The 17,669-nt window shown below is 34.9% G+C and overlaps 2 protein-coding genes across 2 annotated transcripts; one reads left to right on the top strand and one right to left on the bottom strand.

Annotated features, from left to right (window-relative positions):
- The first annotated feature begins 6,013 nt into the window (after positions 1–6,013).
- LOC123655423 (mitochondrial-processing peptidase subunit beta) lies at positions 6,014–7,527 on the top strand. Its single transcript, XM_045591240.1, has one exon. The coding sequence runs from the start codon at positions 6,058–6,060 to the stop codon at positions 7,459–7,461; it is 1,404 nt and encodes a 467-aa protein (XP_045447196.1). The 5' UTR covers positions 6,014–6,057; the 3' UTR covers positions 7,462–7,527.
- A 124-nt stretch (positions 7,528–7,651) lies between these two features.
- On the bottom strand, positions 7,652–16,984 carry LOC123667076 (conserved oligomeric Golgi complex subunit 3). The gene is made up of 11 exons (XM_045601094.1): positions 16,743–16,984; positions 16,314–16,493; positions 15,747–15,873; positions 13,666–13,814; positions 12,874–13,127; positions 10,855–11,073; positions 10,424–10,563; positions 10,138–10,295; positions 8,752–9,396; positions 8,306–8,488; positions 7,652–8,000 (listed from the first exon to the last, which is right to left on the bottom strand). Exons 1-11 carry the CDS (start codon positions 16,890–16,892, stop codon positions 7,722–7,724), a joined length of 2,484 nt encoding a protein of 827 aa, XP_045457050.1. The 5' UTR covers positions 16,893–16,984; the 3' UTR covers positions 7,652–7,721.
- Positions 16,985–17,669: the final 685 nt, after the last annotated feature.

Below are 17,669 nucleotides of genomic sequence, written 5' to 3' on the forward strand. Positions count from 1 at the left end.
GATGATGAACGTAATAAAATCACAGGTATAACATTTTTTTGGAACCGTATTTAAGAGTAAGCTTGCTTGAAATTTACTAAATAACAATATTCACTACACATCATTGCTTTCGTAATATTCCGTCGAATTGGAATAGGCGTGAACGAATTGGTTGTTGTTGTTGTTTTAAAATTTATCCCCAATAGGGAAAGGCAAAGGACTATAATCCATACAGCCTAGTCTGAATTTGTAAGTTTCGTTCTGATATATCAAAAGGCCGGAGCCAAGTCTGAAGTAACTTTATTGTTCTTCTGATTCGATGACTGGTAGAGTAAGGCCGAAACCAAGTCTGAAATTTCATATTTTCGTCTACTCTTCTTTGTCTATAAGTGATAGGCGAGGTCGAAACCAAGTCTGTAATAGGCCGAAGCCTGAAATATCAAAATAAAATTTCACATCCGATGAATGAAGGTCCTGATCCTGTTTCAAATATCATTGATAGTATTGCAAATAAATTCAAATATACTAGTATAGTTATCCAAATTAGTCAATAAATCTTGTGTATTGCGCGGGACATTTTTTGGTCCAGAAGTTGATAACAAGTTGGCTATAAATAAGAGGCGTTCCAGATTAAAAGCGGAGCATTCAAAAAATATGTGATCTAAAGACTGTGTAGAGTTGTTGGTGCAATGTGGGCAAACGGGCGATGAGATGATACGCATACGATTCAAATGTGCATTAAATCTGCAATGTCCAAATCTCAAGCGGCATAGTATTGTATAATATTTTCTGCTTCTATGTTGATGCGATTTAGTAAACCAAGGACTTTTTCCAATATCTTGATTTATCTGAGCATACCAAGATCCTTTTCTTAACAAGGTTTGTCGCCAAAGATCACGCCAATCAGATAGGATTTTTGATTTAATAGCAACTAATAGATCAGTGTATGGTACGGCAACATTCTCATCAACAGGGCTGCCGCTGTCACTGTCAACAATTGAACGTGCCAGAAAGTCCACATGTTCATTTCCCCTTACTCCTATATGTGAAGGTGTCCACAATAATTTGATGTTGTAGTTTCTTCTGGATAGTTGATAAAGGAGATGTCTTATTTCTAAAATGATGAAGTTTGTATTAGCACTGAATTGATAATTATCTAAAGCCTTTAGAACGCTCATACTGTCAGTAATGATCAGCCAATATTGATTAGTTTGTTTTTTAATGAATTCTAGGGCAGCAGTAATTGCTAGAGCTTCAGCTGTAAATATTGATATCTCCTTTTTCAATCTGACGCCTTGGCCAAACTTCAGATGAGGTACATAATAGGCCATGGAAACATTTATATCATTTTTTGATCCATCTGTGTAAACTTGTTTGAACTTATCAGAGTATTGTGCTATGAGGTTGTAAACTTCCTGGCGCTCTTTTAGCTTATGGCCAATAATAATATCGATTTGATTAATAAGACAGTCAAACTCCTTTTCGTAACACATCCAATTGCTAGAACTGTGTATTTTGTGTTGGTTATTTAGATTTAACATGAATGAATATTCGAAGAGAATAAATGGGTTATTAGAAGTTAATGGAGCATTTACAGGATATTTACTATGTAAGTAATTAAGCTTTTTAATTAGAGGATGATTACTAATGGAAAACAGTTTTAGCAAAAAACAGTATTTCAAATATTTAAATCTAAGGTGTAAGGGGGAAATGTTGCACTCGACCTGTAACGAATTAATTGGGGTTGTTTTCATGGCGCCAGTGATAAGTCTCAGGCTGTGATTTTGAATAATATTTAATTTGTTAACCAACTTGTCATTAGCAGAAAAACATAGAAATCCATATTCAAAATGACTGCGTACAAGAGATTTATATAGGGTAAGAAGGATTTTTGGATCAGAACCCCAATATGTTTTTGCAAGAGACTTTAAAATATTAAGAGCCTTAAGAGCTCTATCAACTATGTGGTCTACATATTTGTTCCATGATAAGTTATTCATGAATATAACACCTAAAAATTTAACTTCATTTGTGATAAGAAGAGATATATTATTATAGTTTATTTTAATTCTTTCAGACCCTACTTTATTAAAAACTATGACTTTAGACTTTTCAAAGCTAATGTCCAATGCAAGATAATTAAAATAAGAATTTAATTTAACTAAAGCTTCGTTTAACTTAAGATTTAGGGTAGTTATATTATTACTAGAACAATAGACTACCAAATCATCAGCAAACTGTAAATTGTATATATGAGAGCCTAGAATTAAGTTTAATCTATGTATATAAAGTGTGAAAATCAATGGACTCAAAATGCTACCTTGACATGTACCTTTATGAGAAAGCCTTGGACCAATAAGTCTATTATTATACTTAACAAATACCTTCCTACTGTGCAAAAAATTAAAAATCCATTGTATAACTTTTACAGGTAAACCAATCGCAGCTAATTCCGTGGATAGAATATGATGGTTAACATTATTAAAGGCTCCAACTACATCGAAGAAAACTCCAGCGAGAGCTTGCTTTGATTGTATAGCATTATAAATATCAAGATGTAAGTGAGCAATGCTCTCCCTTGAAGACCTGCCTCTTCTAAAACCAAACTGATTAGAAGGTAAAATATGATTAGACTCTATGAAATGTTCCAATCTTTGTTTTAAAAGTTGTTCAAATATTTTTCCCATGCAAGAAGTCAATGCTATAGGTCTATATGAATCAAAGTTAAACTTGTCCTTGTTGGGTTTTAAGATAGGTACTAAACAATCAACCTTCCAATCCATAGGAATAAGATTATGCTCCCAAAGAAGATTCAGGATATTTAATAAAATTAGTTTAGATTGAGAAGACAGGTGTTTAAGCATTTTATATGAAATGTAGTCAAGGCCAGGTGTAGAGTCTTTTCTGGATGAAATAGCAGAATTTAATTCGACAATGGTAAAAGATTTTATAATAAAATTTTGATTAGGAAGAATATGGCAGAAAGAATTAAGATTAAAGGCTGGCTCTACAGTATCTGGAGTATATTTTTTGAGAAAATCAAAGATCCAAGAATAGTCAGAGTTGTTATGGGAAGGTGGAAAATAGCTTTTGTTAAATTTTCGCATATACGTCCAAATGACTGATATAGGAGTCGATCTGTTAAATTGTTCACAAAGTTTTATCCAACTGTTTCTTCTCTCATTTCTGATAATATATTTTTTGGTGGCTTGTAGTCTTTTAAAATTAATGTAATTAGCCTCAGTGGGATCAGATTTAAAAGTCAAATAAGCGTTTTTGCTATTTAATACGGCTTTGGTGCAATTGAAATTCCACCAAGGAAGAAGTTTTTTTTTTTTATTTAAGTTAGAAGGAGAGCATGAAGATAAAGCTGTATTAACCAAAGAGTGCTTAGAAATAGAAGATGATTTCCACAGTGCTGAGTGTAAAATATCTGTAAATTTTGTGTAGTTATGAAGGGGGTCTTGTGTATCAAGAGGAAATTCAGTGAGCAATAGTTGGACATTTAAATTATAAATGTTCCAATCAACGTTGTTCAGGTTAGGGAAGCAGGGTAGTGAGCTACTATTGGGAATAGGAGTGGCATTGTAATGATTGTTATTAAGTAAAATTTTTGTGATTACAGGAAAGTGGTAGCTGCCTAAGGGATCGTCATGTACTGACCAGTCACACTCTAGAGCCAATGAAGGTGATACTATGGTTAAGTCAAGAGCATTCTGTCTCCATATGTGCGAACCAACAGTGGTCATACTTCCGTCATTAAGTATAACCAAATTATTGTTATTGATAGACTCTAAAATGTCTTTGCCTCGACAATTAGAAGTAGAACAGCCCCAGGCTGAGTTTAGGCCATTAAAATCTCCTGCTAGGAAGATTGGTTCTGGTAAACTTTTAATTAACCTGTCTAGTTTAGATTTAGAAAAAGCAGGATTGCAATTAGTTGGACTGTAAAAGCTTATGATAGTAAGTTCTTTGTTGCTAGAGTATTTTATACGAACAACAACATTTTGAATGGAGTCATCATAAAAAGTATCAATTTTAGAATAAGAAATAGAGCTATGTATTAATATGGCTACGCCATTGTGGGTGTTTCCTGAATCAAGACGAATTACATTGTAATGACGTATCTTAAATTTTTGACAAGGCTTTAACCAAGTCTCACAAATTAACGCAATGTGAATATTTTTGTCCAAAAGGAAATAATTAAAAATATGTTGATTGTGTAGAATACTCTGAGCATTCCATTGCACAATATTTAAAGTATCCATAAAGTACAAATTATTTATTAGTAACCTTTTTTAATGTATCTTGCAGGACATTTTTAATATTTTGGGAAGAGATAGGTATTTCATTATTTTTGTTTAGTGTTATAAGTTTTACTAAAGCTTCTGTAATAGATTTGAGTATTATTTCGGAATTTAAAAGAGATAAGAACTGATCAGTTTTGTTTAATGATGGAAAGTGAGAGCTGTTTAAAACATCAACAAAGCTTTTTTTCTGAAATTTATCTCTGTTAAGCTGGATTTTTTCTTTTTTAACAGGGCATGCAGGGGATATGGCAATGTGATTGCCAGAGCAGTGACAGCAACTGGCTGCAGTATAAGGAGTCTGACAATCTTTAAAATTGTGACCTTCGCCACAAATGCTGCATCTTTGTGAATTTTTACAGAATTTTGCAATATGACCATATCTTAAACACTTTAGACACTGCTTTACTGGCGGGATGTACTGCCGTACTTCGAACCGCCAGCTGTTGAGGTCCACACTATCTGGTAAATTGGGACAGGAAAAGGTTATAGAAATTGTTTTTGTGGGGATTAATTTTATTTCTCCATTTTCTCTTACACGTCGCATAAATCTACGTATAGATATAATATTTTTCGTGCTAGTTAGAGCTGAATATATTTCTTTATTGGATAATTCTATAGGCACATGAGAAATTACCCCAGTGACCTCTGTAGCGGCAGCCGGAAGGGAAGCTTTAAGTTTGTACCCATCAAGATATTTTTTGTTGCCTAAGACCGCGTTAGCAAAAGCAGGTCTATCAAAGATAACTCCAACTTTACTTTTATTAATGCGTTTTAGTTGTTTCACGCCTTTATTATATTTTTTTATGCTATTAGCGAGTGTCATCATGTCTCTTGTTCCGATTGGCTTGTCAGCCTCTGTACTCTCCAGGAATACAATATAGTCAAAATTACCCCCGTTCTCAGGGTAGTGCCGCACGTAATCGGCTACCCGAAACGGGGCATACCTTTCGGCGTCTGTTAGCTCAACAGATTTTATGGACTCGGAGTCGGAGCTCAACGAGTCGTCCTCAGCGTTACCTTCCTCCTTCTTTTTCCTTTTCTTACTTCTCCCCATCTCTTGATTAATTTATAAGTATTTATTTATAAAAAACTCCAGTGAATGAATTATAAAATTAATAAAATATTTTTGAAAAAAAAAAAGACCGCCTTTTCACTTCAAAGTTCCCGCGCTTTTTTTCGTGAACGAATTGGTTTCCACATGATTTCTTTCATAAAGGTTTTTTTCTAACGTTCCTATTTACGTAAATATGTAATACGTTTAGCATTAACAGTCAACATTTTTAAATATAAAACATTTTCATATTTATAATTTGACCTGTTTTATTTTAAAATTTGTTTGTATTTGTATTATAAAAAATAAGTCATGTAATAATAGAGATTTAGATAATAGAGATTTTAATAAAAGCTTCAGAAAAAAATATTGCTATTTTTATAAAATTATAACTAGGTCCACAATTTATGTTTTAGAATATTATGGTTTTTCAACAAAATCTGCATTAGTTATATTTTACTTATATTGAAAATGAGCTTTAAATATAAATTAAACCTAGTTGTAACGTTTCTTTTTATTGTAAATATATTTATATTAATTTGGATACGTTCCGTCTTACGATACAGGTTGCCAGAATAGTATTGATAAAATTATCTATGAGCAATGTAGATAATTAGATATTGTCTGTGTCTATGATTTTTTGACATCTTACAAGAATATTGCACATTACGTAAATCAGCGAGCAAAATTTCATTTAGTGCCCGGATAGGAGGAAAAATGTTGAAAGTAGCGAGTACTTTGAGATTAGTTTCAAATAAGGGCAATCATGTCCGGGCCTTGGCAACTGCTGTAGGCTACAAGGAAGCCCTTGTAAACGTTCCTCCGACTCAACTTACATTACTCGACAATGGTATCCGCGTTGCTTCAGAAGATTCTGGCGCTGCTACAGCTACAGTGGGCCTGTGGATTGACGCTGGATCAAGGTACGAAACATCTAAAAACAATGGTGTTGCGCACTTCTTAGAACACATGGCCTTTAAGGGTACCAGCAAAAGGTCGCAGACTGATTTAGAGCTGCTGGTAGAGAATATGGGTGCTCATCTGAATGCGTATACCTCTAGGGAGCAGACTGTATTTTATGCGAAATGCCTCGCCAACGATGTTCCCGTAGCCGTTGAAATTCTCGCTGATATCATTCAAAACTCATCCCTCGCTGAACCCGAAATCGAACGAGAACGTGGCGTTATCCTTCGTGAAATGCAAGATGTCGAAAGTAACTTGCAAGAAGTAGTATTTGACCACCTCCATGCCACTGCTTTCCAAGGTACCCCATTAGGACAGACTATTCTTGGACCAACCAAAAACATCAAGAAGATTTCAAAGGCTGACCTCCAGCAATACATCAAAACTCATTATCAGCCAAGTAGGATTGTACTCTCTGGAGCTGGTGGTATTGAACACAGCAAACTTGTGGATCTTGCTAACAAGCACTTGGGTGGCTTGAAGAACACTGCCTTAGATGTACCTGAGTTGGCTCCCTGCCGTTACACTGGCTCTGAAATCCGTGTCAGAGATGACTCAATGCCACTAGCACATATTGCTATCGCTGTTGAAGGTGCTGGCTGGACAGATGCTGATAACATTCCTCTAATGGTGGCCAACACTCTTATTGGAGCTTGGGATAGGTCTCAAGGAGGTGGCACTAACAATGCTTCCTTCCTTGCTAGGGCTGCTTCCTGTGAAAACCTATGTCACAGCTTCCAGTCATTCAACACTTGTTATAAAGACACTGGCCTGTGGGGTATTTACTTTGTTTCCGAACCAATGCAAATTGATGATATGGTATTCAATATTCAAAGAGAATGGATGAAATTATGTACAACTGTAACTGAGGGAGAAGTTGAAAGGGCTAAGAACCTCCTCAAGACAAACATGCTTCTCCAGTTGGATGGAACTACACCTGTGTGTGAGGACATTGGCCGTCAAATTCTATGCTATAACAGACGTATCCCCATCCACGAACTCGATGCACGTATCAATGCAGTCTCAGTACAGAATGTCCGCGACGTCTGTTACAAATATCTCTTTGACCGCTGCCCAGCTGTTGCTGCTGTTGGTCCTACAGAAGCTCTACCAGACTACACTAGGATTCGTGGTGGAATGTACTGGCTCAGAGTTTAAACTCATAGTGTATTCGTATTATAGTAAATTCAAAATCAGTTAAGATCATTAAAACTCTCTCCCAAATGCCTGTTGTTTTATTGTAATAAAACACAATGTCTTTGGTGTATGTATTTATTATAGTTACATAAGTAATAAAACATGTAAATAAAACATTCAAACACAATACTATGGTTCTTTTAATTAAATTTAATTTTATTATTTAGTATTCATGGAAAAAATTATTTTTATTTAATAAATCCTTATCATAAAATAATTATTTAAGGATTTTGGTTAGATGGAGGCAAATTTTTTTGTGGTTGGTGGGGATTTGAAGTGTTTTCTGGTAAACTGGTAAGACTAGGCCTATGAGTGACATTTGTTGGCTTCTTTTTTCCATATGGTAACACGGGTTCTGAATGACTAATCAAACTTGCAGATGAAATAAACACAGATACTTGTTCGGGTGTTGGGCAGGCAACTATTAACAAGTCATCATATGTATATCCAGAATTAGCAAGAATTTGCTCCAATTGCACAAAATATCCCACAACATTATTCTGAAACAAAAGTAAACAAATTGACTAGTATGTTTAAGGAAAAGATACATTTGACTTAATGGTAACATAGGAAAAACATGAAAAATAAAATACCGTTGTTAACATTTATGTACACACAGCTAACTGTACAATTTTTAAGAGTTCCTGAGAAATTCTTTCGATTGTGATAATATGGTGATTTATTTTTTTATTTTTACATTAGTATACATGAAAAAGATGACATTATAATAAAAAGAGATTTTACCACATAATATATACCATACAACAACTGATATTATTTAATAGTAATTAAAGTTATTTCTTACTCTTATAGGTCTAAATAAAATAAATTCCGTCTCTTTGTTGGCCAAATACAATTGCATTGATCTCTGCAACGGCGCTAAATGGGTTTTAATGCATTTTTGGGCCTCTTTCACAGCAACAGCCAATTTTCCTGGTGTCGCCCATAATTGAGATTTTAGTTGATCAGGTGGAGTAAATGCCTGTGCCTAAAAGAATATATAAGAAATGAATTATAAAATATCGAAAAATTAAAACTGTATCAGTAAATTTTAAATCCATAAGGAGACAATAATGAAGCTTTAATTTTAATTTCTGGTTACATAGTCTAAGGTAATAGGATCTTTATTCTTCTTAAATTAGTATACTATTTTCATACTAAACATTTTTTTGAAGATTAGGATAAAAAATAAAATAAAACGTTTTAGGAAAGACAGCACTATTTTGGACGCATCTAAGTTTCTCGACGTACCTTTTCAATAAATTCAATTAACGGTCCAGCAAGTATTTCCGTGGAATACTTTATAAAAGTTTCGCAGCAACTCTTCAATTGCCTATCAACCTCCTTTCTGGAATCTAGTAGATGTTCTCTAACCATTGGCGTACCTTCTAACAAAAATTCTAGCAAGGCATTATTACTGTTCAATGAAAAAATTTGTCTAGGCTTTTGTATTAACCCATATGCTGCATTCTTCATATTACTGAAATCTAATGTAGTTTCTTTCACCACGAAATCAACTTGGAATGGAGCTATTTGCTCTCTTAAGATCAGCAAATGTTTAATCTGGAACAATTCTCCGTCGATATTGGTTTTGTTGGAAGATATCTGTTTCGCCGCTATGTCCACGCTTTGGACACATAGAGAAATAGCTTCTTGGGCAAGACCTTGGAAGACACGTTTTTCAAGACATCTGTAAAGTCTAGATAGTGCTGCTAAAGTTCTCCGAACTCCTGGGTACCACATGCCGTGGAGATCAGCTGGGGACGCTTGTGGTCGTCTTTGTGCTTCTACGTTAATATTAGCTACTTCTTGAGATGTGGCTGACACGTCAGATATCATTGAGTTTCGTGAATCGCTTCGTTTCAGACTTTGTTCTTGGAGTGATAGAGCTATTTGCTGCAAAATATAAACGAAGATTTTTAAAATATATACTATAATATTCCTAATTCATTTATTATTTGGTACCTAGCCAAAAAGTAAATCATGTCAATTCGGTCAGTTTTTCCCGTAAGATTAGAGATAAGCAAATATGTGTAATACCTGTGATTTAGGCTTTAACTATAATAAATAAAGTGATAAGTAACTTTGTCAAAATAATTATTTGCTTAAATATTGCTAAATTAAAAATCTCTGATTTACAGGTTTAACCTCTGCGTCGATGTATCGAGTGGGAGTTAGTTTAAAGTTTTTAATTATTGCGAACTAATGAGCAGGCCCAACCTCCCTTAACAACAGTGAGTAGGAGCAGGTATAAGATGATTTCTCCCTCAATAGCAGCGAGCAGTGGTGTGGTGTCAGTGAGTGCGTGCGCTCACCTCCATCATGAGCAGCTTGTCGGGGTAGGCGAGGTCGCCGGGCGCGGCGCGGTAGCGCAGCACGTCGGCGCGCAGGTGCACGTGCGCGCGGAACACGAGCCGCTCCTGCGCGTCCTGCAGTCGTATGGTGTGGTGTGGTGTCAGTGAGTGCGTGCGCTCACCTCCATCATGAGCAGCTTGTCGGGGTAGGCGAGGTCGCCGGGCGCGGCGCGGTAGCGCAGCACGTCGGCGCGCAGGTGCACGTGCGCGCGGAACACGAGCCGCTCCTGCGCGTCCTGCAGTCGTATGGTGTGGTGTGGTGTCAGTGAGTGCGTGCGCTCACCTCCATCATGAGCAGCTTGTCGGGGTAGGCGAGGTCGCCGGGCGCGGCGCGGTAGCGCAGCACGTCGGCGCGCAGGTGCACGTGCGCGCGGAACACGAGCCGCTCCTGCGCGTCCTGCAGCAGCGCGCGCGCCGCTGCACCCAACGCCGACAGCGATGCTAACGGGCCATTCAACAATTTCATATAAAATAACAATTACGCGGCTTTGAAAGCGCGAACAAATTCAAAGTTAATCAACATTCGCTTACAGTATACTATAGTCAGTTGGTAATAAATTATATCTTACGATCGTTGTTAACTTGTTCCTCGATCACTTCGACCCTGAGAATGACGCAGAGTTCTGCGAGCGTCTCCAAGTGGTTGATGTGGATGATGTGAGGACGGAGGGTTTCGTACAGCCCGTTGCACAAAGACTGGAGGTATTCACTGTGAAACAATATATAAAGATGCTATAATTAAAACAACACAAAACAAGAATAAACTTCGGGTAAAATTGTTCCTAAAGGTCTAACTCAGTATTAGGCAAGCTTTGATTACAACTATTTTATTAAAATCATTTTTTTTATGAAATCACGTTAAATGAAGAAAAAATCCACACCACATTAAATCTATTAAAAATATTATTATTTTAAAAATTAAATAAATAATTAAAAATAAACAATAAATTAAAATCAATTTTATTCTTCAAAGTCAACAACAACTTAACAGGTAACTCACTCGAGCGCGGGCGAGGGCTGCGCGAAGAAGTGCCCGTAGAGCGCGCACTCGTCTCGCACGGCGAGCGCCAGTAGCGAGCACGCGGCGCGCAGCAGGGCGCAGTGGTCGCGCGCGTGCCGCGCCGCAGCGCCGCGCAGCGCGCGCTCCGCCGCGCCGCCCGCCACGCGCCCGCGCCGCGCCGCGTACTCGCGCTGCACATCCGACAGCAGAGACGCGTAGCTGTAGAGATGAAACCGTGAGGACTGATCGACACAAATTACTTAAAAATATTGCGGAAGTTCGACAGCAGCGACAGGTAGGGATGTGGAGTTAAACCGATCAGCACCACAATTGACCTAAAAATGACACATCAGAACTTATCGAAACAATTGAGATGAAAATATAGTAGAAATGCAACAGCAGCGACGAGTAGCTTTGGAGATAACCAATCGAGACTGATCGACACAATTTAACAAAAAATATTGCAGAAATCCGACAGCAGCGACAAGTAGCTATGGAGATAAACTAATCATAGTGATATTAACACTATAGTTATTGAGCTAAATAAATTGCAGAAATCTATGTGTGGTAGCTTGTTTTTAGCTTTTTTTTATTCATATTCTGTATTAGTTATAGTTATAATAAGCTGTGAGCTATCCTAATAAAATAAAATAAGTGCGACAGCAGCGATGAGAAGCAGTGGAAGTAACTTTTTTATTTACAAGTAAACTTATGATATTGCATTTTAGATAGGTGGAAAGTTAAATGCGCCCCTAAGTTTATTTTATCACCATGCGGCGATAGCGTGGATAAAATTGTAATGAAAATGTGAAACAAAAGTAGCCGATTTCGCAACATTTGTTGGTAGTAAGAATTATAACCAAAATTATATTATTAAAGACAATAATTGTGTTTGCTCGCAAACGAAAAAAAACCGACTTCAATTATATCGACAAGTAATACAACGTAGATCGACGAAAAAATAGTCAAGCAACTACGCGTTATCAAAGATTACTCAAAAAGTAGTTATCGGATCTCAATAAAATTTATATATGACCACATGACAAACATCAGCTTTCGATTAAATTAAAAATTATCAAAATCGGTACACCTAGTAAAAAGTTATTACGGATTTTTGAGAGTTTCCCTCGATTTCCTCTGGGATCCCATCATCAGATCCTGGTTTCCTTATCACGGTACCAAACTAGGGATATCCCCTTTCCAACAAAAAAAGAATTATCAAAATCGGTACATGCAGTAGAAAGTTATGCGGTATAATACAACGTAGGTCGACGAAAAAAGCGTCAAGTAAAAACGCATTATTAGATATAACTCGAAAAGTAGTAGTTAGATCTCAAATAAATTTAAATGGGACCAATTGGCACACACCACCTTTCGATTAAAACAAAATTTGTCGAAATCGGTCTGCCCGGTCAAAAGTTCTGATGTAACATACATAAAAAAAAAAAAAAAATACAGTCGAATTGAGAACCTCCTCCTTTTTTGGAAGTCGGTTAAAAAAAAAGAAAATAGAATGGAAGTAAGGAAAGCATACAATTTTCATTTATTTGTAACGAAAAACCTATCTTGTATGTAAACTACTACTTTTATTTGGTGCATGAAATGCTTCGCTTCGCTTCAGCCTGTAATATCCCACTGCTGGGCATAGGCCCCTTACACCATGTAGGATCCCCCACGCAGCTCCAATGCGGGTTGGTGGATATATTCCCTACTATGAGTAACGATCGCTAACAGGTGTACATGATAACAAACGGGACCGACGGCTTCACGTGTTCTCCGAGGCACGGTGGGGAGACCCACAAGGACTGCACAAACACCCAGACCACAGCAAACACCTGTATGGCCAATACAAATGTTTGTCATGTGCAGTGATCGAACCCGCAACCGCCAGCGCAACAGGCACAATCCATAGCTGTGACCGTTGCGCCAACGCGGCGGCATGAAATGGTGTGTAATATATGTGGGTTATTTTAATATCTCTTACTTAATATCTACTTGTATATTAAATTATATACTCACTCTTCATTACTCTCTGCCCTCTTCTCAATTTCACTGATCACCATTTTCAATTTAGGGGCAGCTGCTTGAAATTTACCAAAATATACTGCATATGCAGTGTCCATTGTTTCGCTTTCATTTGAGTCATCCGGAGCTAGAACTTGTTCAGTTGCATGGTTCAGAATATGGGTAACGTAACTACGAATTAGAGATATGGCACGGCTTTGAAGATGGCGATACTTGACTGTATATGTGTGGGCTTCTTTAAAAGTATTCTGAAAATTGATATAGATTAAGTAAAATATAATCTGTATAATTTGTAGTTGAGAAAAATTTACAAAATACATGAGAAAGTTTTACTGATTTTTTTAACATTACTATGTAGTATTATAAAATAAATTCACATAAAAAAAATATCAGTGCCTAAGGAAACTATATCCTGAAATTATCAATACTTAAAATGGCAAGAAATACACACCCATCTATGAAATTAATAACAACACAAATAGTATAAAATTCTACACAAATATTTTGAGAGCAATAATATCAATAATTAAATAAAAACAGGTGCAATATGTTGTACATTAAAATTATATATTTTTTTTTAATTTTTGTGTATGCCTTTTGTCATGAATGAAGCTTTGAATACTGAATGAATTTAGTATGATTCAAGTCTATGATACAAGCAAGACAACTGGATACTTTTATAGTCTTAAAAAAGGGGTGAAAATAAAAATGAGAAATTGCGAATAAATTGATGGTACAGCTTTGTAGGATAAAACAGTCAGTAACATACTTATTACTATAACTTACATTTGCTCTCATGTAATCCAAACATTCATCAATTTTTCCTAAGACACTGAAAAATTGTTCACTGTTGACTGACATTGTCGGACTGTTAAGACGTTGTGATAAATGTTCTACTTGAGTAAAGTAATGCATCTTTTGTTTTATGTCATCACCTGTTGAAAAGAGTGGAGAATATTTAGTATAAATTAATATATATTTTTATCAGGTATATGTAATATGTTACATTATAATGTTACTTATTTTAGTATTTGCAAAAATTTACTGAGCATGTAGGATTAATTTCTTATTTGATTTTTTGACAAATTTTAGGCTGTGTATAGTAACGATTTTATTGTTGTTTTTCTGACACGCAATAATATGGCATACCTTTTACTAGTAACATTAAAAGACAAGATTCTTAATCATACATACTATTTATTATTATGATTTATTTATTTCTATATAATTCTTAATTATATTCTTAATAAAATTTGTACTTATTTCACAACTTTTGGTTAACACACCGGCGCAATAGAATGTGCATATCTTTATTTGCGGCGTAGAGAGCGCGTTGGTGGAGGGAGCTTACTACCTTGGGTAAGTTTGGGCACGCACATGGAATTTTGGTGACAATGAGTCACTTCGACGGAAAGGGTCTATATTGTTCTGAATATGGGCTACGATGAATTAGTGAAGCTCCGAGTGCTAATTTAATTAAAATATGGGTATAGCGTTTTAAAGAGATTGGTTCAACATTTAAAACTGGTGGGTGGAATTTTGAGAGAGTTATGCAGTCTGTACGAGAAGTTCCACGATTGTCTACTCGCAAGACATCGTCTGTCTTACACTTATCGCGGCGAAGTTTGCAACAAATTTTAAGCTTGGATTATAAACTGCAACCATACATGCTTCAATTAACAAATGAAAGTGTGACACTTCAATGTCTTCAAATGCTTAATGTATTTTCCAATTTTGACAAGGTCCTTTTCTTTGATGAGCCCCATTTCTGTTATTATTTGTGAACCGTCAAAATTATCGTTACTGGGTGAATATTCCAAACTCAAACACCAGAAACCACGGCATAGTTCTAAAGTGACAGTATGGGCAGCAATCTCGAGCAGAGGAATCAAGGTCTTTTTTTTTCTTTGGTAAATGAGCGGGGACAGAGTTCACTGTTAACGAGCGTTGTTTTTTTTTTTATATAAGTAATACACATCCACGGGCTTTTGAACCCATGTCCTTTTTTATTTCGTAAGCATGCAATTTTTTTTTTAATCAAGGTAGGCATTACTCAGCAACATCATTGTTTAAGTTAGACTAACTTAATGTCTCCAACAGAGACGTCAGTCCACCGACCGGTTCTTATTCTAACGTGATACAATTTTTTTTAAACTATTTTTATTATTTATTCTAGATGATTTTTATATATGATGATTTTTTTTATTATTATTATAATTTTTTTTTCTTTTTTCTTTTCTTAATTTTTTCTTTTTTGTAAAAAAAAAGAATGTTATGTTTCGATGTTATTATTATTAATGATGTTGTTATGTGGGCAAAACACATGAGTTCACGTTTTTTTTTTAGCGTAAACTTGTGGAGGCCTACGTCCAGCAGTGGATTGTATAGGCTGTAATGATGATGATGATGATGATGATAATGTTTCGATGTTGGAAGGTTATTTGTCTCCAGAACTTGAGACTTAAAGAATAGCAAAGCCAGTAGTTTACACTGCTATACCGCTATTTTTGCACATCAAATGACTCCATGGTGGTTGTATTCCCAGGCAGACAGATTTCGAAAAGAGGTGATATCCCATGGCCCCGTCGTAGTCCAGATTTGATGCCCCGTGACCTTTATTTGTGAGGATACTTCAAACACAAAGTCTACAGTAATAATCCGAGAACATCGATCAGCTCAAGGAAGGTATTTGTGGTGAAATAGCAGTATATATATCAGCATTCCTGAAGAAAGTTGTCAATAATTTCCATATGCGGATGATATTATTTTCAAAAAAATAAACTTTTCCTTATTTTATTTTAACTATACCTTTTTTATTAATTTTTTAAACTTAATGGAATTTTTTTAATCATAATCAAAATGTATACCTATTGCAGAAAGTTTATTTTGGTCAGCCAATAGCTGTTCGCTCATCGTATGCAAGGCATTGGTCTTGTTTGCAACAAGATTATATTCATCAGACAGTTTGTTCAGGTCAGACATGGTTGAGGTTATCTGGAAAATATTAAGTTATTAAGTAATACATGTCTTACACTAAACAGCCCCATATCAGTAGGATGTGAATACTGAGATAAGAGGTAAAGAAACACACAACATATGCGTAACATCCGACAGCTAAGACCTGATTCAGTTGCTATGACACCCTTCTACGCTAATTTGTTTTGATAAGAACCAACCGAAATTTGTGATGATTGATGTGATTGCAAATAAATGTGAAAAAATAAATAAGGCTCATAGTCTACGTGACTTTCGGTTTCTATTTTGGTTTCGACCGTAAATAAGACTTCAGTCAGACACTAATTTTCAATCAATAGTATTAAAAATTAATGTTGAAAAAAAATAATCATTACTATGATAACTTTTTCTATTGTCAACTATTTTGAGTTCCTTTCTTTTAAACTGTTCTGGTTTTTAACAAAAAAAATTTAACATACTTGATTTGTCAAAGCAACACACTCATTCCTCCTGTCTTCAAGCTGTTTGTAATAGTCTTCATACAATGCATCATTCCTTTTCAAATTTTGCTCATTTAAAGTTTCGTACCAGTTTAAAAAGTCATACGCAGTCTCAACTGGGGCTATATCTTGATTATTTTCTTGAGGAATTTGTTTTTCCTGAAAATTATAGCAGTTCTTTGTATTATTTTAAACTAGTTTAAGTTTTATTAAATTAAAATTTTAATTAATTAAATTTTTTTAACGAATTAGATTTTTTTAAATAATATATTTATAATATATTATAATAATATATTTATAATTTTTGAGTGATAAGGCTAAATACGTTCTAACTAAATTTTTGAACCTATAAAACCTATAAATCATGTAATACGCATATATTAAATAAAATATAAATGTTTTACATACTTCTTCAATATCAGAAGATACACCGAGGATAATGGACTCTATATCCAAAATAGCTTCTCGTTGGCATGAGGTTAATGGCGCCAGAGGATTTTCTGTCGCTTCCCATAATAATAGTCTATTCTGAATTTCTTTTAACGTCATATTATCCATAATTATTTAGATATTAAATTTATAAATACTGAAACTTATTATTAATTATAAAACATACTACGCAAACTGTCAAAGCCATTTTGACAGCGAGATGTCACACTATTGACGGACGACGGTGGAATTTTGTACAATGTGGAATAATGTTAGAGTTTAAAAATACAAAAAAATATACCTACACCTATTTATTTCAAGAGTTTACACATATATGTTTTTATAAAAAGTACTGAATAACTAATTGTGTACAGATTGCGATATAAATTATGTCGCTTATTTCAACATTTATTATACAATGCAATGTTAAATAATTAATCATAGACAACTACAAAAATGGAATACAATTTTGGAAGTGATTATAGTAATAAATATTTTGATAACAATATTCATTATTTGCATTTTTTTTTCGAGTTGAAGTAGTGCCATCCCAAGGATTATCATAATAAAAATATATTTTTTAAGTTACTTGTTTTATGTTAAACAATCAATATGTATTAGCAAGAAAACGATAATAATACTACTTTAGGATACATATCCCTACTACACTATACGATACCTACCTAGTAATTAGGTACCTATATCATTCAAGGTACTGTGTGGGTATAATTATGATTGAAACAGACAAATGTAAGTGTATTTTCTTTTATTTTAAATAAAATAAATTAAAAATTAAAATTTAGCGAATGAGCCTCTGAAGGATATAAGAATAGAAATAGATTGCACGAAGATATGAAGCAATATGAAAGCAGAAGACAATTTGTTTGGATTTTGTAAAACAATATT

Source organism: Melitaea cinxia, chromosome 1 (assembly GCF_905220565.1).
Source record: "Melitaea cinxia chromosome 1, ilMelCinx1.1, whole genome shotgun sequence".
NCBI lineage: Eukaryota > Metazoa > Arthropoda > Insecta > Lepidoptera > Nymphalidae > Melitaea > Melitaea cinxia.

Coding starts and splice junctions, on each gene's coding strand:
- LOC123655423 (XM_045591240.1), top strand. CDS start 6,058: ATGTTGAAAGTAGCGAGTACTTTGAGATTAGTTTCAAATAAGGGCAAT.
- LOC123667076 (XM_045601094.1), bottom strand. CDS start 16,892: ATGGATAATATGACGTTAAAAGAAATTCAGAATAGACTATTATTATGG. Junction 13,128..13,665: donor TGGATTACATGAGAGCAAAT/GTAAGTTATAGT, acceptor ATCAATTTTCAG/AATACTTTTAAAGAAGCCCA. Junction 10,564..10,854: donor CAGCCCTCGCCCGCGCTCGA/GTGAGTTACCTG, acceptor ATTGTTTCACAG/TGAATACCTCCAGTCTTTGT.